The 25,484-nt window shown below is 44.1% G+C and overlaps 1 protein-coding gene across 1 annotated transcript in view; it reads right to left on the bottom strand.

Moving 5' to 3' along the window:
• Positions 1-716: 716 nt before the first annotated feature.
• The window catches only part of LOC125919976 (stimulated by retinoic acid gene 6 protein-like), a 38,592-nt gene continuing 13,824 nt past the window's right edge, over positions 717-25,484 (bottom strand). The window contains exons 6-17 of the mRNA XM_049626835.1: positions 24,773-24,901; positions 24,364-24,434; positions 22,841-22,952; positions 17,841-17,994; positions 10,998-11,073; positions 7,625-7,706; positions 7,242-7,290; positions 6,671-6,788; positions 5,595-5,714; positions 4,163-4,326; positions 2,815-2,961; positions 717-2,105 (exon numbers count right to left, since the gene is read on the bottom strand). Coding sequence (XP_049482792.1) covers positions 1,957-2,105; positions 2,815-2,961; positions 4,163-4,326; positions 5,595-5,714; positions 6,671-6,788; positions 7,242-7,290; positions 7,625-7,706; positions 10,998-11,073; positions 17,841-17,994; positions 22,841-22,952; positions 24,364-24,434; positions 24,773-24,901 — 1,371 coding nt within the window. The 3' untranslated portion in view covers positions 717-1,956. The remainder of the gene's footprint in view (positions 2,106-2,814; positions 2,962-4,162; positions 4,327-5,594; positions 5,715-6,670; positions 6,789-7,241; positions 7,291-7,624; positions 7,707-10,997; positions 11,074-17,840; positions 17,995-22,840; positions 22,953-24,363; positions 24,435-24,772; positions 24,902-25,484) is intronic.

Here is a 25,484-nt window from a genome sequence, read left to right as displayed (position 1 = left end):
AGTAGGATTTCCAGCGTTCCTGTACCTCTTTATACAATTCTTTTAAAGACAGACATTCCCTAGAGGCCCCAGCCTGTCAGGTACATTGTGGCCACTCCTCCCTGGTGGGGACCTGATGGGTCATGGATGACTTCTGACTTTCCAGGTGTAGGGTCCATATATGTGGCCATGGGACAATCCCCACACTCTCCCTTGCTAGCCAAGATGCCTTCTGAGGCCAAGTCTACTAGTAGGTCTAGAAGCAAATAGGGCCGATGAGTGTAGATCCTGGGGAAAATCAGCACTAATTTGCAAGGCAACTACCTCAGGGGAGACCATCACAGGCTCCTTTCTTCATGCAGCTGAGAGCATAGTGAGGTGAACAGACATTAATCACATCATAACGAAGTGAAACAATGAAAATGACAATAACTGATATTTATTCAGTTTAGGATGTATCAGGCACTAACTTAGGAGTGTTTGCATGTATTAACTCATTTTATCCTCAAAATAATTTTGGGTGTTGCAGGTATTGGGTTTTTTTTTTTTTTTTTTTTTTTTTTTGGGAGAGGGGGAGAGATAGCAGGGGAGAGGGGCAAAGGGAGAGGGAGAGAGAATCCCAAGCAGGCTCCATGCTCAGTGCAGAGTCTGATGCAGGGCTCCATCCCACGACCCTGGGACCATGACCTGAGCCAACGCTCAGGTTGGACGCACAACCAACTGACCCACCCAGGTGCCCAGGTATTGCCATTTTTATTCATGAGGAAAAAGCAGCACAGAAAGGCAAAGGAGTTTAGCTGGTGTTACACAGCTGGAAGTGGTCATGTGGGGATCCCGACACACCAGTCACAGTTTTCTCAGTTTCTGAAAGTGGAGTGACAAAGTCTAGTCGCAAAGGTTAAATTAAAAGAGATGAGTCTGGCAGACACATCTAGCAATAGGACCAGGTTTACAGTAGATGCTTAATGTGATTACCGAACTTCAATGGCTCTGGGACTCATGAGGTGGATGGGGACTTCCCTCACCCTGTTGGTATGTCCTCCTGGCACTTGCACAAGCTGCATGACTTTGGTCACTTTGTACAAGCCCTGAACCATCAGAGACCTTACACCAGGGTATGAAGACTCAGGGTGAGGACTGGGCCCTCTGCACACAGAGAAATGTCCAGGCCTGGCGTCTTCCAGCCTGGCGTCTGAGCCTCCCTAGGTGGTCTAACCCACCCCTGATTCCCTGCACTGCAAACACCAGAGGCCTCCCCTCCTCCAACATGCCTGGGGCTCTCCTGCTCCCACTCCTTTGCTCTGTTGTCCTCCAAGGAGAATGCCTGCACACCCCCATCTCTGACTCCACAGATAGGCAGCTTTCCTGGGGGATCCCCTCCTCGTCAGATGTGTATATCTTCTTTGTGCCCAAGACCCAGGTCAGTTCTGATCTGTTCCTCATCCCAGTGGCCATGGCAGGAAGAGCCCAATGTGTGCCTGCTCACACTACCAGATTAGAGGCTGGGGTCTCTCCCACCACCAGGAGGCCTGGAAAGTGGGGGAGCAATGAGGATCCTATTGGATTAAGGCCATATTGTCTCCCAGAGAACAACTGTGTCCAATAGTCAAACTCTCCTGGTATAGATAGCCATTTTACCACATTCTTCACTGACACAAAGTTCTGCCCTGTGGTCAAACTGTTTGTCCATATGGAACTCCCCAAGGCTGCCTCCTAACCATCGATAGTGGAAATCATTGAGAAAAGATTGTTCAACAGAAATTCTCTTTAGTTCTTGATCTTTTTACCAGAGGAGTGAATTATTAGGGCTGAGACTTCATGGTTCAGCCCAGGTGCCATCCACGAGTGTCTGGTGCTGTATGCAGTGGACAGGGACTGTGCATCCTGTCACAATGCAGGGGACAGCTGCTGGGTAGCCTGGGTCCTCTCTGGAGCAGTCATCCTGGAATGGCCTTATAGCAAGGTCGGAGGTCACTGTCAGCTCTCTGAGCCCATCAAAAGAATCTGGGTAAACTCCCGGGAGCTATGACCTGGTCTTGATTTTCTGAGCATGACTAGTTTGGGATTGTTGACCAGGGTCTGCAGCAGAAGCCACCGCGTCCTGGACCTGGCTGAGACTCGGGGACCTGGGAGAGAATCAGAGCACAGACCTGGAGGACAGGGCTTGTCTCTGTCCTTCTCAGAGGCTATTGGAGAAGCTGACTGGTAGGTGTGAGGTGTGGGAGAAGGAGCTGCACCAGGACCCCTGGGGACATGAGGGTGACAGAAGGGACATGAGTTTGTCCCAGAGCCGGATATATGTTGGATATAGCTGGATATAGTTGGGAACAGTGATGAACTTAATCCAGACTGGTGCCCACAAAACATGACTAATTGGTGGGCTTCCCAGCAGAAGGCAGAGCAGAGTAGTAGGGGTGGAGGGGTGGAGTAGACGGTTATAGAGCCTTGAGGAGGCAGGTGTTGGGGGCCAGAATCACTTGTGGTAAGCAAAACTGAGCCCCATCTTGGAGAGCACCTGTTCTGAACCCTGGGATATGGGTGGGGTCTCAAACAAATGGAATAGTGAACTCAGACAGTGGAATTAGAGCTCATTTCTGGGAACAAGGGAGGAGCCCACTTAGAAGGACAAGGACACCAGACCTCAGGGGTCCCATGGCCAGGCTGGCTGAAGACTAAGCCTCCTGCTTTCTCAGGTCAAAGGTCTCCCAGGGCAGGGAGTATGGAGGAAGGGGGACAGAGAAAGGGGAAGCTGGAACATCTCAGAGATCCCAGAGAAGCCTTAGGGTACTTGTTCCCTATTGTCCAACCCCAGCATGGGTTCAGACAGAGCCTTACCTGCTGACTGATTTAGGCACCAGTATTTGATGGCCTGCTGCAGCCTCCGCTCCCTGTGCCCTGTGATCAGGATGTTACAAAAGCTGACGAGCACAGGGTTGGTATGATAATGATCCACATAGAGCATGCCAATCCAGGCGCTGAACCCTGAAACCCAGAAGGCAAGTCAGGCCATGCAGTATGCCCTGTGTCCCAGGATGCCCGAGCTTGTGCTCTTGATGATGTGGCTGCAATGCCACTTTGTTCCTATATGGTGCCCATGTTCTCACTGAGAACCTAGAAAACTAGGTCGGAAGAGCAGGAAGGGTTCTTAAGATAGCATTCTAATCCAACCATGTTATGGAGAATGTGAAGCTCAAAGTAGAAGGAGAGCTGTGGCTGATACGGAGAGGCTGTCAGTCCCACAATGAATGGACGAGTGAATGACTGGACACAGGTCAGAAATAAGACAAAAGCTGGGGCGCCTGGGTGGCTTGGTCGGTTAAGCGTCTGACTTCGGCTCAGGTCATGATCTCACAGTCTGTGAGTTCAAGCCCTGCGTCGGGCTCTGTGCTGACCACTCAGAGCCTGGAGCCTGTTTCAGATTCTGTATCTCCCTCTCTCTCTGCCCGTCCCCTGTTCATGCTCTGTCTCTCTCTGTCTCAAAAATAAATAAACGTTTAAAAAAAATTAAAAAAAAAAGACAAAAGCTACTTTCGCTCTACAGAAATGGCTTGATTTCAGACTATTTCAACTGAACAGACCGTTTTCTTAACTAAGTTAGGTTTCCAACTAATGACACACCAGTCATTCCAAGATGTGTTCTTTCTCAAAATTTTCAGAGCTGTGCATTCATATTTACATTCTGACTGTTCAGATGGAATTTCTAGTACCTCTTACTGCTCTCCATGATATCTTGAAGGTCTGTCAAATATGCAGCAATTTACTTGCCTGAATTCTCTTCTGACCATTAGGCTGAATGTGTTTTTCTTTTTCTTTTTTTTTAAGTTTATTCATTTATTTTGAGAGAGAGAGAGAGAGAGAGAGCAAGCTAGGGAGAGGGGTAGAAAGAGAATCCCAAGCAGGCCCTGCACTGTCAGCGTGGAGCCCGATGCAGGGCTTGATCTTATGAACCATGAGATCATGACCTGAGCCAAAATCAAGAGTTGGACGCTTAACCAACTGAGCCACCCCGGAACCCCCTGAATGTTTTTTGCTACTCAGCTTTATAGCCTCCATGAGAAGCTGAGCTCTGAGGCGAAGAGTGTGAAGTCCAGGCCTCTGGTACCCAGCCTGCAGGCACCACAAAGGTACAAGACTAGTCCCCTCCACCTGACTCAATGCGTGGCCTCAGGGACCGGCCACTTACCCATGTCTGCACCCTCATAGCCATTCTGCATGATGGTCCTGTCGATGCGGGCAATCAGCCACGTGCCCAGGATGCAGCTGATGAGCAGCCTGGAGAGGCAGGCGCCCAGGCCCAGGAGCACATTGTAGAAGAACAGAAAGTAGTTGAAGTTGTGGAAGGCTTTCCTGCAAACGGAAGCAGGCAGATGGGCAGCACCCTTTCAGTATGAGGAAGTGGCTAGCAGGCTGGTTCAGCGCCCCATGCCTGTGATCAAATCCTGCTGCTCCCATCTCCCAGCCCTGTGACCTTGTGCTGTAACTGGGAGCTGACTGTCCCCACCACACAGCACTGCTGTGGGGACTGGCTCAGACACCACATAGAAGGCGCTGAGCCCAGTGCAGGACAAGTGGAGACTGTGATGTTTCATGGGATCCTTGGGTTTTGAGGTTTCCTGTATGGGAAGGAATCTCATGTGGCTACAGCTGGCTTTGTGGTTACAGCAGAGTTTGTGGCTTTCCCACTATCTGTTGTAACAGTGACCTGCCCCCAGCTGGAAATGTTCCAAGTCCTCCAGAGGAAACTTTTCAAGTGACCACTTGACCATGTAGTTTCCTGTTGCCTATGGGATAAAGCCCAAACTCTGCATGCTGGATTTCTGGGCCATCTCTGAGAAGGGCCTTTCTGGGATCATCACTTTGTGCCTCCTCTCTGCCCCTCACCACCTATGGTGACCACTGCATGGTCACCATATTGGATTCTCATGGTTCTCTCAGCACATCTTGCCCTTTTATGGCTTCCTACCTTCATCTGTGCAGTGAGGGCTGCTGGCCATGCCTTCTCCTCAGCTCTCCCCATAGGAATCCCACCACCCTACTGACCTCAGCTCAAACTCCCCACCTTCAGCTGAATGAACCACCCCGTCTCTCTTTCTCCATTCCCTGTGCTGCTCTTATGAGCCTTTCACACCGTCTGGAGTGTACTGGGGCCACGTGACTGTGCCTGCTGGCTCCTGTGGACCGTGAGCTTCTGCAGGCAGGTCACGTAGGAATATCTCTTTATCTCCAGTGGCCCTGTTGTTTCCTCCCCGAGTGAATGGCTTCAAATGAATGAGTTCCAAAGGATCACCATGGGCCAGGTACTGTTGTTCTAAGTTCATATTTTAACACATCTCATTCTCAGAATACATCTGTGAGGAGTGTGCAATTATTTGTAAAATGAGGAAATTGAGGTTCGTAGGTGTTCAGTAAGGTCACATAAGGTCACACAGTTCATAAGGGGTGGAGCCAGGATTTGGACCCAGGCGGTTTGGTTCCTGAGCCCACTCCTGAGCCACGGCCCCTCACCCTCTCAGAGAGGGCACTGTCCCCCCAGGAACCTGCCATGGGTGAAGAGGAAGGAAGGAGAGACTGCTGAAGCCAAGGCCCCCGAGCCCCATTTCCTTCTTTGCCCTCACCTGTTGTTGAGAGCCAAGGGCTTCTGCTTGTCAGCCGTGCTCATCTTTGGCTGCAGGAAGAAGCTGGTGGCGATCCATACCTGCAGGGTCATGAGACCCAGGACGATGGATATGGTGAGGCTGAAACACAGGGCGAGACTGTTGCGGCACATGCTCTGTGCTTGATGCACACCCACTGTCCGTTGAGAAAACGGAGGCTCACAAAGGGGAGGTGACTTTCTCAAAGTCACACAGTCAGGTCGTTTGGCTCCATACTAGAACTCCAGGATTTAATTATATCCCTTTGTCCACGAGTGGCAGCTGGGATGCGTGTTTAACAGCATGGGAATCAAAGAAAAGCATGAAGTTTTTAAAGCGCTCATGAAGGTCCTGAAAGTGGACGGGCAGGCTCTGCCCAGCCTCCCACATAGCTTTGGGGGAGTGCGGAACCAAGGAGCTCAGAGCAGGGAGGTCCCCGGAGAGTGCCACATCCTGTGTGTGCATCGCCTGAGCAGCAGTGTGGGTGGCAGTTAAATGGGGCCTCGGCTTCAGATCGCTAGCTCCCAACCCTGCCTCTTCCCCTCCTTGGACAAATCGCTTAGCCTTCTGTGCCTCTGTTTCCTTGTCTGACAAATGGATGTTAATATGAGGCCCGGCCTTTACAGGGTTCTTAAGAGAAAAGATGCACAGTGAATTATCAGTTACGTCAGCCTTCACTCTTACCTTCCATATGGGATAAACTGAGGCTCAGAGAAGTAATTTACCCAAGGTCACACAGCTGATCTAAAACCTGAACTCAGATTCCCTCTATAGTGTCCGAACTCCCTTGTCACCTCCCTGCACTTTAACCTTCCCAGCTATACAATGGATATGTGTGTGTCCCCCCCAGACACAACTGTGAGCACCCCACTGAACAGTGAGAATGGAAATGTCTTATGAACTGTAAGGCTCCCATTGTGATGAGTTGCTATTTTGGCCCATCCTTGGGTCTGAGCTGAGAGTGTCGGTCCAGGAATGGGTGAGAGCCCAACAGCAGTTTCGAGGCTACACCAGTGCCTAGGCCCTGGGCAATGACAGAGAGCCCACCCTGCACTTACGTCCCGATGCCCAGTCCTTGGAGCATCTCCAGGCCCTGGTTGTGGACGACAGGCAACACCAGGCTGTACATGATCATCAGGCCACACAGGCTCTGTACCACATGGATGATGAGGTAGCCTGTGGACCAAGGGAACCCATAGTCACTCAAGGCCCTTCGCGACCCAGTCATGACTTCCTGCAGAGCCCCTCTATCTTCCTCCCACCAAAGGTCCTGGCATTTTTGCTTATGCAGCTTCTTCTGCCTGGCACGACCTCCCTTTTCCTCCTGCTCACCTGCGGCTCGCCCTGCAGTTCAAATGTCAACTCCATTAGAAAGCATTTGTGTCCTGCCTGGGAGAGTCACTTGCTCCTCTAAGTCACCACCACCTGTATCATTTCTGCCCCATGGGCTTCGGGCAGGTAGTAATGATAGCTTTGTGAGTGTGGGATTCTCCCTCCTTCCTGAAGGAAGGTAGGTGATTCCCTTTACCCATACCTACCCCCCACCTCCTTCTTCCTCACCTCTCTTCTCTCTCCCCACAGCCAGGACCCCATAGGTGCCCAGGGAATGGGTCACATGATGACACTTACCCCACAGAATATAGGCTATTTGCCAGCCAGAGTACCTTGCAATGGCCACCTGAGATTTAAAAAGGAAAAGGGGTCTCATAGGGGTGAAAACACTGATTACCTCCAATATACGGGGCCAGAATCTCTGCCTCATTTGAGGTTCACCCACCAACATACCAGGGCAGATGCCATGACTGTCATTGTTTTACAGATGAAGAAACCAAGGGCCAGATGGGGATAGTGACTATCCTGGGTCACCCAGCAGAAGAGTATACTAGAATTGAGGACTCTGGATGCCCAGTGCAGGGCTGTCCCTCCCCCTGGATGCTGCCCCTGCCTAAGAGGCAGGAGAGCAGGACTTGGCCACTTAGTCTCAGAGCAGAGACAGGCCTCTGTAGACTTACCACACTCTTCGATGAGGAAGGATGATGGAACTTCAAAGGGAGAAAGTGTTTATTTCCTGCCCACAGCCTCTTCATGTGCTTTCTAGAGAAAAAGTGGGGAATCAGTGATGCTCATAACCACAGCTCCTTATGTACTTAGAGCTCAACAGATGCCAACAGAAAAGCCTGCAGAGGGAGATAGAAGCCAGCTCAGCTTCCTTGTATTGACTGCGGCTCGTGGGACAGTTCTCACTAGCCTTAAAAATATTTTTAAAATACGTTTTGGGCACCTGGGTGGCTCAGTTGGTTGAGAGTCCGACTCTTGAGTTTGGCTCAGGTCATGATCCCACGGTTCTGGGATCGAGCCCTATGTCAGGCTCTGCACTGAACGTGGAGCCTGTTCAAGATTCTTTCCCTCCCTCTGCTCCTCTCCAGTTTGTGTGCGTGTGTGCGCTCTCTCTCTTAAATTATACAAAAATAAAATAAAATAAAATAAAATAAAATAAAATAAAATAAAATACATCTTAAACTGAGATATAATTGACATATAACACTCCATTAGTTTCAGATGTACAACATAATCATCCCATATTTGTGCATGTTGAAAAATGGTCACCACAGGAGTCTAGTTAACATCCATCACCTCACATAGTTACAAGTTTTTTTCTTGTGATTAGAACTTTTAAGATCTACTCTTAGCGACTATCAAATATGCAATATGGTGCCATTAACTATAGTCATCATGCTGTAGAGTACCTCCCCGTGACATTTATTTTATAACCGGAAGCTTGTACCTTTTGATTCCCTTCACCCACACCCATCCCCTATCCCCACCTCTGAAAACCTCAAATCTGTTCTTTGTATCTATAGCTTGGGTTTTTGTTTTGTTTTGTTTCAGATTCCATATATAAGTGAGATCATACAGTATTTGTCTTTCTCTGACTTCACTAAGCATAATGCCTTCAAGTTCCAACCATGTTGCTGCAAATGGCAAGATTGCACTCATTTTTCTGGCTGAATAGTATACCAGTGTGTGTGTGTGTGTGTGTGTGTGTGTGTGTGTGTGTGTGTGATATACGTCTTCTTTGTCCATTCATCCATCAAAGGACACTTAGGTTGTTTCTATATCTTGAATATTGAAAATAATGTTGCAATAAACGTGGGTGCAAATATCTTTTCTAAATACTGTTTTTGTTTTCTTCAGATAAATACCCAGAAATGGAGTTGCTAGATCATATGTAGTTCTATTTTTACTTTTTTGAAGAACTTCATACTATTTTCCACAGTGGCTGCACCAACTTCCATTCCTACCAATAGTGCACGAGAGTTCCTTTTTTTCCACATCCTCGGCAACACTTGTCATTTCTTGTCTTTTAGGTACTATCCATTCCAACAGGTGTGAAGTGATACCTCACCATGGTCTTGACATGATTTCCCTGACGACTTAAAAATCTTAATATTATATAGTTCCCAAATCTCAATGGTGACTGAATGTGATAGTTGAGTCTCTGTGTGGCTTTTATTTTCTTCAATTTGCTCTATTACTTTTTCTGTGACGTGTATGTATTACTCATGTAATAATATTTCAAAATAGGTAAAAATGGAAAACTGTTTTTAATGATAGACCCACCTTATAGCAACATCAAGGAAACGGAGAAGCCCAGCCCCCCAGCAAACCTCTGCATGCTTTCCCCATGTTCTGGTCCCGGCCTGGCCCTCGGCACGAAGATTAGGTTGGCAGTGGTTATGTTCACAACCCCCATTTACATCTGTGTCCCACTTTTCCCCTAACATTCTATATCCAGCGTTTTCCAGGAGGTTTTGCAACATTATAATCACTAAATTGGCAAGACTTAGTATGAAATAAAGAATGTAAATATCTCATTAATAGTTTTTATATTTATTACACAATGAAATGATGGTTGGGGGCTATGTTGCGTTAAATAAAATATGTTATTAAATTATCATCTCCTTTTTTACTTTTTACTCATGTCTATTAGAAAATTCAAAATTGCATCTGTGGTTTTTATTATGTTTCAGCTCAGCAACACTGGAGTAGAGTATGCCATCAGGAATACAAACACACAGATATATTTGCATGGTGCATAGGAAATTTCTGGGGGGATACAGAAAATGAATAACGTTTGGCTCTGGGGCAACAAACTTGAGTCTGAATGACTTCAGACTTCCTTTACACTAAATATTTTTTATAACATTTTTTAAAAGAGGCTGTATATAGGTTGTAATAATTCTAAGAAAAATAAAAATACTGGCACAGTGCTAGCATTGTCCACTTGAAGGACTTTCTTATCCACTATTTCCTTTGCCCCATGGTCCTGTAAAGCAGACAGGGCAGGGATCATCATTCCTCTGTGACAGGTGTGGGAAGAAGGGGCCAGCCTGGACACCAGAGAAGCCTCCCCACCACAGAAGCCATTTCTTCCCTGGGCCCTCTACCATGTCAGTGCAGCCAGCTCTAAAAGGTGTCTGTGACTGGCTGTGGTCCAATGTCTCACTAATCATCTCCTAGGCACTCGCAGGTCAATGAAGGGAGGAGCAGACATATCCTTGCATCAGGCAGGGAAGGGGAGAGCAGCAGTGTCCAGCCCACCCATGGGGTCTGGGGAGAAGAAAGCAGAGAGAGGGAGCAAGCTAGGGCTGTGATGGAGAGCTGGGGCCTCTTTGTGCCAGGATGCGATCTGCCAGAGACCCACCTTTTGTGCAGCCAGATGGGGAGGAGGTAAAGGCAGGATGCTTTGGAGGGGTAGGAGTTGGCCCTGGGCCTCCTGTGACTGCATATGAGTTACAGCCTGAGGTGGAGGGAAGAAGGAACTGAGAGACAGAGAGGAGGGATGGCAGATACTGCTGTCTGCAGTGGAGTGCTCACTACATACTGAAGGCCATCCCCTCCTCCTGCTCTGCTCTTCTAGAGACTGATGCACCTAGTGCCCTTGACCCGATCTCCTTTGATGTATCCTTGAGCCAGATGCACCTGCTGGGAACCCAGTGTGTTTAGTCCTGGAGAGCAGGGCAGGCCTGACACCCAACAGGGATGCTGAGTGTAGCAGAAGTGACAAGACCTCTCAGGACATGGCCAGCTGCTAACGGCTTGGGTGAGTTATTTTGTTGAGTCTCAGCCTTCTCAGCTGTAAAAACAGAGCTGAAACTACCTCTCATGGTTGTAGTAAAAATCAAAAGATTCTAAGCACAATATCAAGCTTATGGTAGAAGCTCAAATCAATAGTGTTTTCGTTTTTGGTTTTGTTTTATTACCAGGCTGTTCCTGGACCATGTACACCTTCCTGGTTCCAATTTGGGTACTGCTGTCACTGCTCCGGAATTTTTAGAAAAGTACTGGCTGAAGACACACAAATGACTCCCAGAGCCCTCTTACCTGTAACAGGCCAGTATGTGGAACAGATAGCTCATACACGTGAGGGAGGCAGGCAAGATGGTCACCAGCCAGACTCCTGAAGTAGAAAAAGAGACAAGAGAGGCCTGAGAAGATGAACCAGAAACAGTATTTTCAAAATGCGGAAGCTCACACAGAAAGGGTTGTGTAAATAAAGTTTGTTTATATTTCTGGTTCATTTCAGACACACACACCCTTGATATCCTTTACTTCCCGCACAAGCCTCTCCTTGGGTATTAATATTTTCCATCTACAGTGAGTATGGGGAAGAGAAAATTAGGGAGTATACACATCGTAGTTCCCTTCCATTCTTGTAAAACCATTGATAGTTGATTTCGATTGGCCACCTCTAGTAAAGAGCAACCATGTACAAGGATAACTGGAATCAAGAGGTCTTGAATGTTCTTTCATCCCATCCATCCTGTGGAGAATCTGCACGGACATTACTCACAGTTTTTAATTGGTTGTATCTAATGTGCTTTCATTGTGATCCTGTGTGCTTATGAGAAAGGTATGGAGAAACAGGAAAGAGAGATGATTTGAAGGTATAAAAGCTTCTGGACAAGCTGTTTCTCAGTCAGTCCAATCAAAGCATTTTAAAAAATCCAACACCCCTTTTATCCTTAACCTGATAAAAAGCATCTGCAAAAAAACCCACAGCTAACATCATACTTAACAGCGAAAGACTGACTGCTTTCCCCCTAAGTTCAGGAATAAGAAAATCAACGTCCACTTTTGCCAATTCTATCTACATTATACTAGAGGGTCTAGCCGAGGCAATTCAGCAAGAAAATGCAGCCAGACTGCAAAGGAAGAAATAAAACTATCTCTATTCACCAGTGACTTTTTCTTATATTTAAGGATCCTAAGCAGTAAACAAACAACCAAAAATATTCAAGCCCATTAATAAATGAGTTCCGTAAGGCTTCAGGACGCAAGACAAATATATAAAAATCAATTGTATTTCTGTACCCTAACAATGCACAATGTGAAAATGAAGAAAACAACTGCATTTGCACTAGTAGCAGAGGATAAAATACTTAAGAATAAGTTTAGCAGAAGTATATAACTCATACACTGAAAACTACAAAAGACTGTTGAAAGAAATTAAAGAAGACTTAGATTAACGGAAAAACACACCACTTTCATGTACTGGATCTTTGGTAACATGGCAATGCTCCCTAAATTGATCTAAAGATTCAACCCAACCCCTGTTAAAATTCCAATGAAATTTTTGCAAAAATTGATAAGCTAATCCTATAATTCGTATAAAAATGAAGGGACCCAGAATAGGCAATACCATCTTGAAAAAGAAGAAGGAAATTTTGAGACTCACACTTCTTGATTTCAAACTCACTACAAAGCTACAGTAATGAAGTGTGGTATTGCCATACAGATAGACAAACAGATCAATGTAATAAACTGATAATCCAGAAGTAAACCTTCATTGTCAATGCATTTTCAAGAAGGATGAAGAGGCAATTCAGTGGGGGAAAAGAATATGCTTTTCAACAAATGGCACAGGGGCAACTGATACTCACATGCAAAACAATGAAGCTAGAATCTTACCTCACAGCATAGACAAAAATTAACTCAAAATAGATCACAGGCTTAAACGTAAAAGCTAAAATTATACAAGTCTCAGAAGAAAATATGAGAATAAATCTTTGTAGACTTCAAGTTAAGTAATGTTGTCTTAGATACATAAAAGTGATAAAAGAAAAATGAATATGTTGGACTCCATCAAAGTTAAAAACATTTGTGTTTCAAAAGACACCATCAAGAAAGTGAAAAAGCAACTCACAGAATGGGAAAAAATATTTTCAAATTGTATCTCTCTTATGGGATTTATGTATAATATAAAGAACCCTTACAGATCAATAATCAATAAATAATTCAATTTAAAAGTAGGCAATGGGGGTGCCTGGGTGGCTCAGTCGACTGAGTGTTCAACTTCGGCTCAGGTCATGATCTCATGGTTTGTGAGTTCGAGCCCCACGTCAGGTTCTGTGCTGACAGCTCAGAGCCTGCAGCCTACTTCCAATTCTGTGCCTTCTCTCTCTCTGCCCTTCCCATGCTCATGCTTTATCTCTCTCTGTCTTTCTCTGTTTCTGTCTCTCTCAAAAATAAACATTAAAAAAATTAAAAGTAGGCAACAAATCTCCATGGACATTACTCACAGAAGATGTACAAATGGCCAATAAATACATGAAAGGATTCTCAATATCATCAGCTATCAGGGAAATGAAAACCCAAACCACAAAAAGATGCCATTTCAGACCTATTAGATGGCTGTAATAAAAAAGACATATAGCTTAGCGCCTGGATGGCTCAATCGGTTAAGCACCCAACTCTTGATTTTGACTCAGGTCATGATTTCACTGTTTGTGAGATTGAGCCCTGCATAGGACTCTGTGCTGACAGTGAGGAGGCTGCTTGGGATTCTCTCTCTCTCTCTCTCTCTCTCTCTCTCTCTCTCTCTTGCTCTCTGCCCCGCCCCTGCTTGTGCTCTCTCTCTCTCTCTCTCAAAATAAATAAAAACTTAAAAAGAAAGACACATACCAACAAGCGTTGTTGAAGATATGGAGGGAATTGGACCCCTGATGGTGGTGGGAATACACAGTGATGCAGCTGCTTTTGAAAACAGTCTGGCAATTCCTTGATAGGTTAAACATAGTTACCATATAACCCAGAATTCCACTCTTAGGTACACACCCAAGATATATGAAAATATATGAAAAACTTGGAGATGAATGTTCATAGCAATATTACTCATGATAGCCAGAAAGTTGAAACAACCCAAATTTCCATCAACTAATGAATGAATAAGCACAATGTGGTATATTCATACAACAGAATAAAATTCAGCAATAAATAATAGGGGCACCTAGGTGGCTCAGTCAGTTGAGCATCCGACTCTTGATTTCGGCTCAGGTTATGATCTTGCCATTCTTGAGTTAGAGCCCTACATCAGGCTCTGGGCTGACAGCACAGAGCCTGCTTAGGATTCTCTTTCCCTCTCTCTCTCTGCCCTCCTCTCTCTCTCTCTCTCTCTCTCTCTCTCTCTCTCTTTCTCAAAATAAATAAATAAACTTAAATATTATTTTTAAAGTCCAGCAAGAAAGAATAATGAAATTGGGACACATGCTATGACATAGATAAACTTTATAAACATTGGCTATGTGAGAGAAATCAATGAAGAAAGACCACATATTATATGATTCCATTTATATAAGAAGTCCAGAATAGCCAAATCCACAGAGCCAGAAAACAGTGGTAATCTAGGGCTGGGAGAGTTAAAGGGAAATGGGGAGTGATTACAAATGGTCATGATTTCTTTTTAGGGTGATGGAAATATTCTAAATTTGATGTAGTGATGGTTGTGCAATGGTGATGGTTGAGAAAATACTAAACCCACTGAATTGTACTTTCTTTTCTTTTTGTTTTTTTAATGCTTATTTTGTTTTTGAGAAAGAGAGAGAAAGAGAGACAGAGCGTGAGTGGGGGAGGGGCAGAGAAAGAAGAGACACAGAATGAGAAGCAGGCTCCAGACCCTGAACTGTCAGCACAGAGTCCCGAATTCACAGACTGCAAGGTCATGACCTGAGCCAAAGTCAGATGCTTAACTGACTGAGCCATCCAGGTGCCTTAAAAAATTTTTTTTAATGTTTATTTTATTTTTGAGAGAGAGAGAGACAGACAGACAGACAGAGCATGAGCAGAGGAGGGGCAGAGAGAGAGGGAGACACAGAATCTGAAGCAGGCTCCAGGCTCTGAGCTGTCAGCACAGAGCCTGACACAGTGCTCGAACTCGAGAACTATGAGACCATGACCTGAGCTGAAGTCGGACACTTAACCGACAGAGTCACCTAGATTTCCCTGAATTGTATTTTAAATGGATGAATTGTATGGTGTGTTAACTGAATCTTCAAAAAGTTCTCTTAAAAAGAAGGAAAAGAAACTGATTTTCATTCCTTTCAAGTGTTAAATATGCCTCCGTCCCAGAAATCACTAGGATTAGGCAACAGCTATATCCCAAACCTCAAGCAATACAAAGGAAGCTGGTAAACCACCAAGTGTCACCCCTGGGGGGTGCAGGGATCCTTGAAGGAAAGGATTAGAGGAGTCTGGCCACAAGCAGAGTGAGTGCAGACTCCCTCCAGCCAGCAGCAAGAATATGACTGCACACCTTTAATTTAATGCCTTTATCTTCCCAAAGATGAAGCATGTTCAGCTTGAAGTCTCTCTTGGCCAGAGGGCAGCTGTTTTAAAGCTGGAAAAAATCAAGACAGAGTGATTTTTATATTTTGATTCTCAAAGTATCTAAACATGTGAGCAAATCCATGAAAGAGTGGGTAAACCATGAATGAATGAGATGATACAGTTACTACAGTTCACCCAGAGCAAGTAACTGAAGTTGGCATTAGAAACTTGCTCAGGGGTGCCTGGATGGCTCAGTCAGTGGAGCGTGAGACTCCTCATCTTGGGGTCATGAGTTCAAGCTTCCCACTGGGTGTAGAGATGACTTAAAAATAAAATCTTTAAAAAAAAAAAAAAACTTGCCCAGAAGAGGGGTGGAAATGTAAACTTAAAAAAGTATGACTTAAAATTAGTATTGCTGAAGTTAAAGATTAGAGTATGCTTGCTGAGTGCTGTACTCAGGGACTCATAAGGCGGAGCATAAATCAACATTAAAGGTGAATACATATGTTTAAGGGCAACAATAAACTGTGGTGATAGGGAAGAAGCAGTATCTGCCCCAGTGTTCACATAAAAGGTAACTTTCCAGCTACCCTATGACACAGCAATTACACTACTCGGTATATATCCAAAGGATACAAAAATGCAGATTTGAAGGGGCATATGCACCCCGATGTTTATAGTGGTACTACCAATAATAGCCAAATTATGGAAAGAGCCCAAGTGTCCATAGACTGATGAATGGATTAAGAAGATGTGGTGTGTGTGTGTATATATATATATATGTGTGTGTGTGTGTGTGTATACACACATATATGTATATATGTGTGTATACACACACACACATATATACACACATATATACATATATATACACACACACATATGCATATACATACAATGGAATACTACTCAGCAATAAAAAAGAATGAAATCTTGCCATTTGCAACAATGTGCATGGAACTAAAGGGTATTATGCTAAGCGAAATAAGTCAGAGAAAAACAGATATGATTTCACTCATATGTGGTATTTAAGAAACACAACAGATGAACATAGGGGAAGGGAAGGAAAAATAAGATAAAAACAGAGAGGAAGGCAAACCATAAGAGACTCTTAAATAGAACAAACTGAGGGTTGCTGGAGAGTTGGTAGGTGGGGGGATGGATTAAATAGGTAATGGGCATTAAGAAGGGTCCTTTTTGGGATGAGCATTGAGTGTCATATGTAAGAGATGAATCACCGGGTTCTACTGCTGAAGCAAAGACTAGACTGTATGTTAACTAACTTGAATTTTAAAAAAAAGGTAACTTCCCATGTCACATGTATGAAAGAGAATTTTCTTCAAATAATCCACACTAGATCTATTTCTACTAGTTTACGAGTCTTAAGTAAACATATCATTGGCAACACCTATTTCATGGCTTAAGGAGCATTTTGTATTTTATGGCCACTAAAAGTCAGTGCCACAAAGGCTTCTGGAAACCTTAGCACCCCTATCCAAGCCCCATTAAATTTTTTTTAACATTTATTCATTTTTTTTGAAAGTGAGAGAGGCAGAGCATAAGTGGGGGAGGGGCAGAGAGCGTGGGAGACACAGAATCTGAAGCAGGCTCCAGGATCCGAGCTGTCAGCACAGGGCCCGACACGGGGCTCGAACTCACAGACTATGAGATCATGAGCTGAGCCGAAGTTGGACGCTCAACCAACTGAGCCACCCAGGCGCCCCTCCAAGCCCCATTTTAAAGATGAGAAAACCAAGGTGCAAGAGAGAGGACCCAACTTGTCTGATGACACAGAGTTTACCTGACATCTTATCCAGGGCCTGTCTCAGCAGGCAAGAAGGAAGAACTCTCTTCCCTCTGTGGGCAATGGGCGCAGAATTAGAATGTTTTCAAAGAAAGCTGCTTTTTTAAGGTAAAGTGGCTGCTATGGGCAGATTCACATGTTGAAGCCCTAACCCTCAGTATGATGGTGTTTAGAGATGTGGCTTTTGGGATTAGTGCCCTTATAAGAGACAGGAGAGGGCCTGCTTCCTCTCCCTGCTCTCCAGCATCTGAGGATGCAAAGAGACGGCCATCTGGAAATCAGGAAGCAAGCCTTCATGAGACACCAGATCTTCTGGCACCTTGAACTTCCCAGACCTCTGAACGGGGGAACAAGTGTGTGTTGTTTCTGCTACCCAGTCTACAGTAATTTGGTATAGCAGCCTGAACTAAGCAGAAATTAAATCTGAACAACATAAATACACTTTTCATATAATCCTAAAGAAAAGCCAAGGCTTGCTGTTTTCTTTTTTCCAAAGTGAAAAATATATGATGATTTTAGTTGTTCCCACTGGCACCAGAACAAAATAGGCTATTTAAAATGAGAAAATTCTCAGGGATGTTCAACTCAGCCCCAAAGAGTTTTTAACAAAGTGGCCTGGGTCCTGACCCCACTGGCCTTCTAGTCATCCAAGGAGGCATAGATCCGTTGTAACCCACTTTTCCTCCCAAACCAGTCACCTCATGCAGGTAGTAGCAATACTACAGCGATCATTATTCCAGGTGTGCACCTGCCACCAGTTGTAAGTCTTTTTCTCTGTTTCCCACACTTTCCCAACAAAGGGAGCGGGATGGTTTTACCTTTGCTGACGTTCATCAGCTCTTTCACCTGCAGGATGACAGGGGTCAGGGTCCCCGTCTGGTTCATGGAGGCGATGTAGTTCTCCAGCTCCCCTTCAAACACATCCAGCTCGTCTCTCACATACATGAACATGCAGAACTCAATGACAATGAACTGGTGCAAAGAGCAAACATTTCAAAGTCTCACCTGAGTCCAGCCTACTATGTAAATAACATATGGACCTCTCTTTGGTTTTGAGGTCAAACTCTTTGAAGTTCAAAATGCATATGAAATAGATTCTGACCACTGGCTATATACCAAGATGAGTGGGATTGTGACTTCTCTGAAGACATCTTTGGAGCCACCCCAAACTCTTTTCTGCACCCCATAGCATATAAGACTAAGTCCTACAACGGCTCAAGTCACTCCTCAAACATTAATTACCTCAAAGTGAAATGAATGTCTAACTTTGAATAAGAAGTGACCTTGGGGACAATTCCAGCCATATCTCTCCCCACTCTTCTTCTTGCATCTTGGTGGTAACCACGTTGGAGAAAGTACTGTTTGCTGTATACATGCCACACTTTCTCACTCCCATAATCCTGTCATCATGCCTTTATACCATCTACCATCATGCCAAAGCTTCTACAGTTCCTACTGCCATTTTACTTCATCAACCAAATTTTGTTTGTCTTTGCGCAGCTCAAATGCCACCATCTTCAGGCAGCTTCTCAATCTCGAATAATGCACTAAACTTTCAGATCACTTTCACCTTATCTTTGTCTCTCTTTACATGGCACATACTTCATACCACATCATATCCCCTTCTCTTAGACCATGGGTCTCTCCCAGGCCAAGACTCTGCTGAATCAGCTCTCTTCTCTCTTCCAGGTCTTAGCATCGTGCTTGCCATACAGTAGATAACCACTAAAGACTAAAGGAACACAATGATTCCAAGTCAATTACTCACATTGCAGAGAACTCCACTTGTCAGTTAAAATCCATTCTCCCCTTCTTTGGGCACAAAGCTGGACTACATTTCCCAGCCTCCCTTGAGGGATGTGGCCATGTGACGAGGTTCTTGCCCATGGAAGATGAGTGGAAGGAATGTGTGCTATTCTACAAGGGCACTTTGAAAACCTCCCACATGCATTTCTCCATGCACCTTCCCCTTCTGTTGACTGGATGCAGAGGGTGAAGGTTCTCGGGATAATGAAGCACATGATGGAAGAATCTCAGTTACAGAATAACACATGGACGACTGTTGTCCCCCAAACCTGAACACCTACTCAACATTGTTACATAGGCAAACGTATTTATAGTGTTAAGTTACTAAAATTTAGGGGTTTATGTGGTACTCCAGCATTACCTAACTCATACATTCATTTAAAACTTAATCACAGGAGGGGCGCCTGGGTGGTTCAGTCAGTTAAGTGTCTGACTTCGGCTCAGGTCATCATCTCAAGGTTTGTGGGTTCAAGCTCCACATCAGGCCCTGTGCTCCCAGCTCAGAACCTGGAGCCTGCTTCGGATTCTGTGTCTCCTTCTCTCTCTGCCCCTCCCCTGTTCATGCTCTGTCTCTCTCTCTCAAAAATAAACAAACATTAAAAACTTTTTTTAACTTAATCACAGGATTAATTTATATAGGTATCATCCAGAAGACAATATGGTCTTCCACTTCTATCTCTCCATTTTGACTCTCCTTTTGACTCAGACGTTTTACCTCAGATAACTTTGACCACGTGAAATGTTTGGCTCTGTGCTTAATAAAATATGAAAGTCAGAATGATGGCAACATTAAAAAATTTTTTGTTGAGAAAGCAAACTTAAATAACGCACCTATACAAAAAAACATGATGATCACCCAAAGTCCATAGTTTACGTTAGGGTTCGCTTTTGGTGTTGCACATTCTGTGGGTTTGGACAAATGTCTAGTGACATGTATCTACCATATAGTATCATACAAAGTCTTTTCACTGTTCTAAAATCCTCTGTGTTCTGCCTATTCATCCCTCCCTCTCCCCAATCCTTGGCAACCACTGATCTTTTATTGTCTACATAATTTCGCCTTTCAAAATGTCACACAGTTGGAATCATATAACATGTGATATTTTCAAATAGGAATCTTTCACTTATTAATATGTATCTAAGTTTCTTCCAGGTCTTTTCATGGCTTGGTATTTCATTTCATTTTAGTGCTGAATTGTAGCCCATTGTCTGGATGTACTAAAGATTATTTATCCATTCACCTACTGAAGGGCTCTTGGTCACTTCTATATTTTGGCAATTATGTATAAAGCTGCTATAAACATCCATGCGCACGTTTTTGTGTGCACATAAGTTTTCAGTGCATGTGGGTAAATACTAAGCACGGTGACTGCTGGATCATATGGTAAGAGTACCATTTGTATTCCCACCAGCAATGAATGAGAGTTCCTGCCAGTTCACACCCTTGTTGGCATTTGGTATTGTCAGCATTCTGAATTTTGGCCATTCTAATATTTTAACGTACAGTAGTTGTTTTGATCGTTATTTTAATGTGCATTTTCCTGATGACATATACTACAGAGCATGTTTTCATTTGCTTATTTGCCATTTGTATGTCTTCTCTGTGAGATGCCTATTAAGGTCTTTGGTTCATTTTTAAATCGGATTATTTGTTTTCTCATTGTTGAATTTTAAGAGTTCTTTGTATACTTTGAATAACAGTCTGTTTCAGATGTGTCTTTTGGAAATATTTTCTCCTAGTAAGTGGCTTGTCTTTTCACTCTCTTGACAGAGTCTTTTGCAGATTAAAACGTTTTAATTTTAATGAAGTCCAGGTTATCAATCTTTCCTTCATGGTTCGTGTCTTTGGTGTCATATCTAAAAAAATCTTCACCACTGAACTATAGAAAACCAACTAGTGGTTATCAGAGGGGAAGTGGGTAGAGGGATGGGTGAAACAGATGAAGGAGATTAAGAGTACACTTTTCATGGTGAGCACTGAGTAATGTATAGAATTGTTCCATCACTATACTGTATACTTGAAATAATATAACACTATGTTGCCCACACTGAAATTAAAATAAATATATATACATACCTACATGCAAACATACATTCATGCATAAATTCACTACCACTCTCAAATAATTGGTAATGCCAAATAATAACAATAACTAATTTAATTAAAAAAAATAAAAAGTCATCACCAAACCCAAGTTAATCTAAATTTTCTCTGATTTCACTTTCTAGGAATTTCATAGTTTTGCATTTGACATTTAGGTCTGTGATTCATTTTAAGTTAATATTTAGGAAGGTCTGTGTCTAGACTCATTTTTTTTTTTTTGCATGTGGATGTCCAGTTGTTCCAGCACCATTTGTTAAAAAGAAAATATTTGCTCCATTGTATTGCCTTTACCCCTCTGTCAAAGATAAGCTGACTCTATTTATGTTGGTCTATTTCTTAGCTCTCTATCCTGTCCATTGATTCACTTGTCTATATTGGCAACATCACACCATCATGATTAGGGTAGCTTTGTAGTAAGTTGAAATCGAGTAGTGTCAGTCCTCCAACTTTCTTCTTTTCCTTTAATATATTGTTGGCTATTATGAGTCTTTTGCTCTCCCTATAAACTCTAGAACCAGTTTGTCAGTATCCACAAAATAACCCCCTACTTTTGATTGAGATTGCACTGAATTCCAATATAGATCAATCCCAATATATGTAGATCAAGTTGGGAAGTACTGATATCTTGACAATACTGAATCTTTCCATCCACACATATGGAATATCTCTCCACGTATTTAGTTCTTCTTTGATTTCTTTTAACACAGGTTTGTAGTTTTCCTCATATAGATCTTTGTGCATATTTTATTAGATTTACATTTAAGTATTCCTTTTGGGGGGTTGCTATTGTAAATGATAGTTTCTTTAATTTCAAATTCCTCTTGTTCAATGCTGATACATAGAAAAGCAATTGACTTTTGTAGGTTAACCTTGTACCTTGCAACCTTGCTATAACTGCTTATTAGTTCCAGCAGTTGGGTTATTTTCAAGATTTTATTTTTAAGTAATCTCTGCACCCAACATGGGGCTCGAACTTAAAACTTTGAGATTAAGAGTCACACACGCTATCAACTGAACCAGCCAGATGCCCCTTCAGGAGTTTTCTGCTGATTCTTTTGGATTTTCTACATACGCAATCATGTCATCTGTGAACAAAGACATTTTTACTTCTTCTTTCCCTATCAGTATACCTTTTATTTGCTTTTCTTGTCTTATTGCCTAGCTAGGATTTCCTAAGTAAATGCTGAGTGATGAGGGGAAACAGTCTTGCCTTTTTCCTGAGTTTAGTAGGAAAGTTTCTAATTTCTCACCATAAAGTATGATGATAGCTGTAGATTTTTTTGTTCATATTTTTTATCAGATTGAGAAAGTTCCCCTGTATGCCTAGGTTACTGAAAAAAATTATCATGAACTGGTGTTGAATTTTGTTAAATGTTTTTCCTGCATCTCTTGATACGATCATGGGATTTTTCTTCTTTCGGTTGTTGATGTGACTGATTACGTTAATTGCTTTTTTAATATTGTACCAGGTTTGCATACCTGAGATAAATCCAACTCAGTTGTGGTGTATAATTCTTTTTATACATGCTGGATTTGATTTGCTCCATTCCATTGTAATTCTTTAGATCCACCTGTCTCCAATTTCAGGGACAATGGTTTGTGCCATGACTTCTCTTATGGATCTAAGAACTGTTGAGTTTCAGTTCAGATTTTTACTTGTTAGGATGGACTGGCATCTTGCAAGCTCTTTACATGGAGCTGACAACCGGAAGTCTCCATAAATAATTCAATTATATTTATTAGTCATTCACCATGTGGGTAAAAGTGTCCTTGGAGTAAAAATGGTGGTCAAAAAAATGTACTTCTTTTATTTACAGACTCAATTTTGACCCAGCTTTTAAAGAATAAGCCCTGCCCTAACCCCATCCCACTTATAAAATAGGAAAGGGTTTGCTTGGCTCTACTTACAAGGTACAGGCATATGAAAGCCAACACAGTGGTTCCAATCATTCTGCTTGGGAACTGAAAGCAGGGGTCCCACTCATACACCCTGGTTTGGAACCAGGACTTTTTAGTCTCCCTGTGAATGAATAAATAACAGAAAAGAGAGGCTGTGGTTGGTAAACAAATGCCCGATTCTTCTGAAAATAACCTCTGCTTCATCTTAGAATTTAGTGAAGAAAAAGAACATCCTGGTAGATTCCAGTTTTCATTCTCCCCTTATTCTTAAGAACAGAGACTCAGTTTTATTCAGTACAGCAATTCACCAAACTAAAGGGCTATGGTTCCTGATCTCTCTTACAGCTAGAGTGACTAAGATTAAGCACAGGCCAATCAGATGTCACCAGATGTGGCAGTTTGGGGGAGGGTGCTGAGGTATAATTCACACAGCTGGGAGGGACCCCATTGCCCTCTTTCTTTTCTCCTGCCTGCTGTCTGAAACGCAGACATGGTGGCTGATCCAAGCTGGAGCCCACCCCAGCATCCGTCTTGGACCATGGACAGCCTTCCTGATGACAGTTACTAAGAGCTGGAGCAGAAAGACAGATGACCAGTAAGTTCCCGTGGTGGGCAGTTCAGGGTCAGTATGAACTACCTGCCTCCAGAATTCTTTTATATGAGAAAGAAATAAATCTCCCTCTTGTGTGTCCACTGTTATTTTGCATTTTCTGCTACATGTAACTCAACGTACTTCTAACCAAAGTACTAGCTTTGCCACTGTATGACCCTGGATTAGACACATCCCACTTGTGGGGCTTATCCCCTTGTACACAGTGGCAGTGGCAGGGATAGGGTTGATCACTGCTTTTGCTTGGCCATGAGCTATGTCCCCTGGTATTGGTAACAGCCCCTGCACTGTTTCTCTGGGAACCTGCTCCCTCCCCTCAGTCCTACCGCTTAAGTGAGGCTGAACAACTTCCTAGTTCCAAAGATGAACATATGACAGGCTTAACGATCCATTTACTCTAATCACCTAGCCACAGTAATTGGTTCTGGGAATGCATGTGGTCTGATGCGACTCCCTGAAACCCACTCATAGTAGTTTGGTTTGAATTACTAGAAAGGAAAGTTTCTCTTTCCTGTGATCTTAAACCAGGAGGGTACAAGCTTAGAGATTCTGAGGGCCACCATGGGGAGGAAGCCCACCTAACTATGACGCTAACACAGATCAAAGCAGAGCTAAGAGAAAATGAGGAAACCAGCCCTGGTTCTGATATCAGTGAAGCCACTGGATCCGTCTGCATCGGAACCGTCCACTTCTAGAGTTTTTAATTATGAAAGGCCACACGTTTGCTTTTTCTCTTTAATCTAGTTTGAGCTGAGTTTCTGTCATCAGCAAACAAGAGTCCTGACTAATGTGCCCATCCAGTCATCTCAGGGTCTCCCGCACTGTCAGGGCTCATCAACACTGGCACAAATACCTGGGGGGGGGGGGGGGGGGAAAGAGGGGGGGGGCCCGGGGGGGGGGAATGAAGCACAGGGGGGCTTACTGCAGGGGGGCCTTCCTCAGGAGCCGCTTGACATGCTCCGCCTGGTGAACTTCCAGGAAAGGCTTTTCTTCCTGTAAGAAAACAGAGAGGTGTATGCTGGGGCTCACAGATCCTTGTTAGGGTTTCGGTCCCTTTGACGGGTTATCGTCACAGAGGGCAGGAATCTGGGTAAAGCTGCTCTTTTAGATTGAGCACAGTGGTTAAGAGAGAGCCTCGACAGCCAAACTCTCTGGCTCCAGGTCTGGTTCCGTTCCAGACTGGCGACATGACCTCAGGCGACACAACTCACCTTTCTCGGTCCACGTCTCTTCATGCAGAATGGGAGAAGTAAAAATAGCGCCTGCCTCACACGGCTGCTGTGAAGACTAGACCTGCCAGTGCACATACGGTGCTCATACTCAGTACTCACCATCTGCAGCTCCCAGCCCAGGTGGACTCTCAGCGACTTGACAAACATGTGAAGGAAGCGGCCCAGCAGGAAGGCCAGGCACAGCAGTGAGGGCCAGTAGAACATGACGGTCTCGTACTTCCCCAAAAACTGCAACAGAAGCAGAGCATGGAGCCCGGGCTCTAGGCGGGGCAGGGCCAGGCTGCCCGGGAAGCTGTGGACAGGAATCTGCCTGCCGGGCCCGCTCTCACCAAGCCCACCTTCCCAGGGCTTGGCGGTCAGTGATCGATGTTCTGCTCCCCCAGCCCCACACCCCCGCCTGAGCAGTGGGCCTGGAGTCCAACAGCCCTGGGTGTGAATCCCAGCGCCCCCATTTTTTTAAAATTTATTTATTGTTTAATTTACATCCAAGTTAGCATATGGTACAAGAATGATTTCAGGAGTAGATTCCTTAATGCCCCTTACCCATTTAGATGATCACCCTGCCCACAACCCCTCTAGCAACCCATTTTGTTTTATAAGAAGGGCTTTCACAGCTTTTTCTGATTAGTTATTAAATGATGCTTTTGGAAAATATATACGACAGAGAGAAGGAGAGAAAGAGGGGTGAGGAGGGGAGACAGAGCAGAGGGTTGCAGATGAGAGACAGGGAGAGACATGTGGAGAGAAGGAGAAACAGAGAGGAAAGAAGGAAGGAAGGAAGGAAGGAAGGAAGGAAGGAAGGAGGGAAGGA

The sequence above is a fragment of the Panthera uncia genome, chromosome D4, assembly GCF_023721935.1.
Source record: "Panthera uncia isolate 11264 chromosome D4, Puncia_PCG_1.0, whole genome shotgun sequence".
NCBI lineage: Eukaryota > Metazoa > Chordata > Mammalia > Carnivora > Felidae > Panthera > Panthera uncia.
The sequence above is the reverse complement of the archived record's forward strand: the minus strand, read 5'-3'. Positions and strand labels throughout refer to the sequence as shown.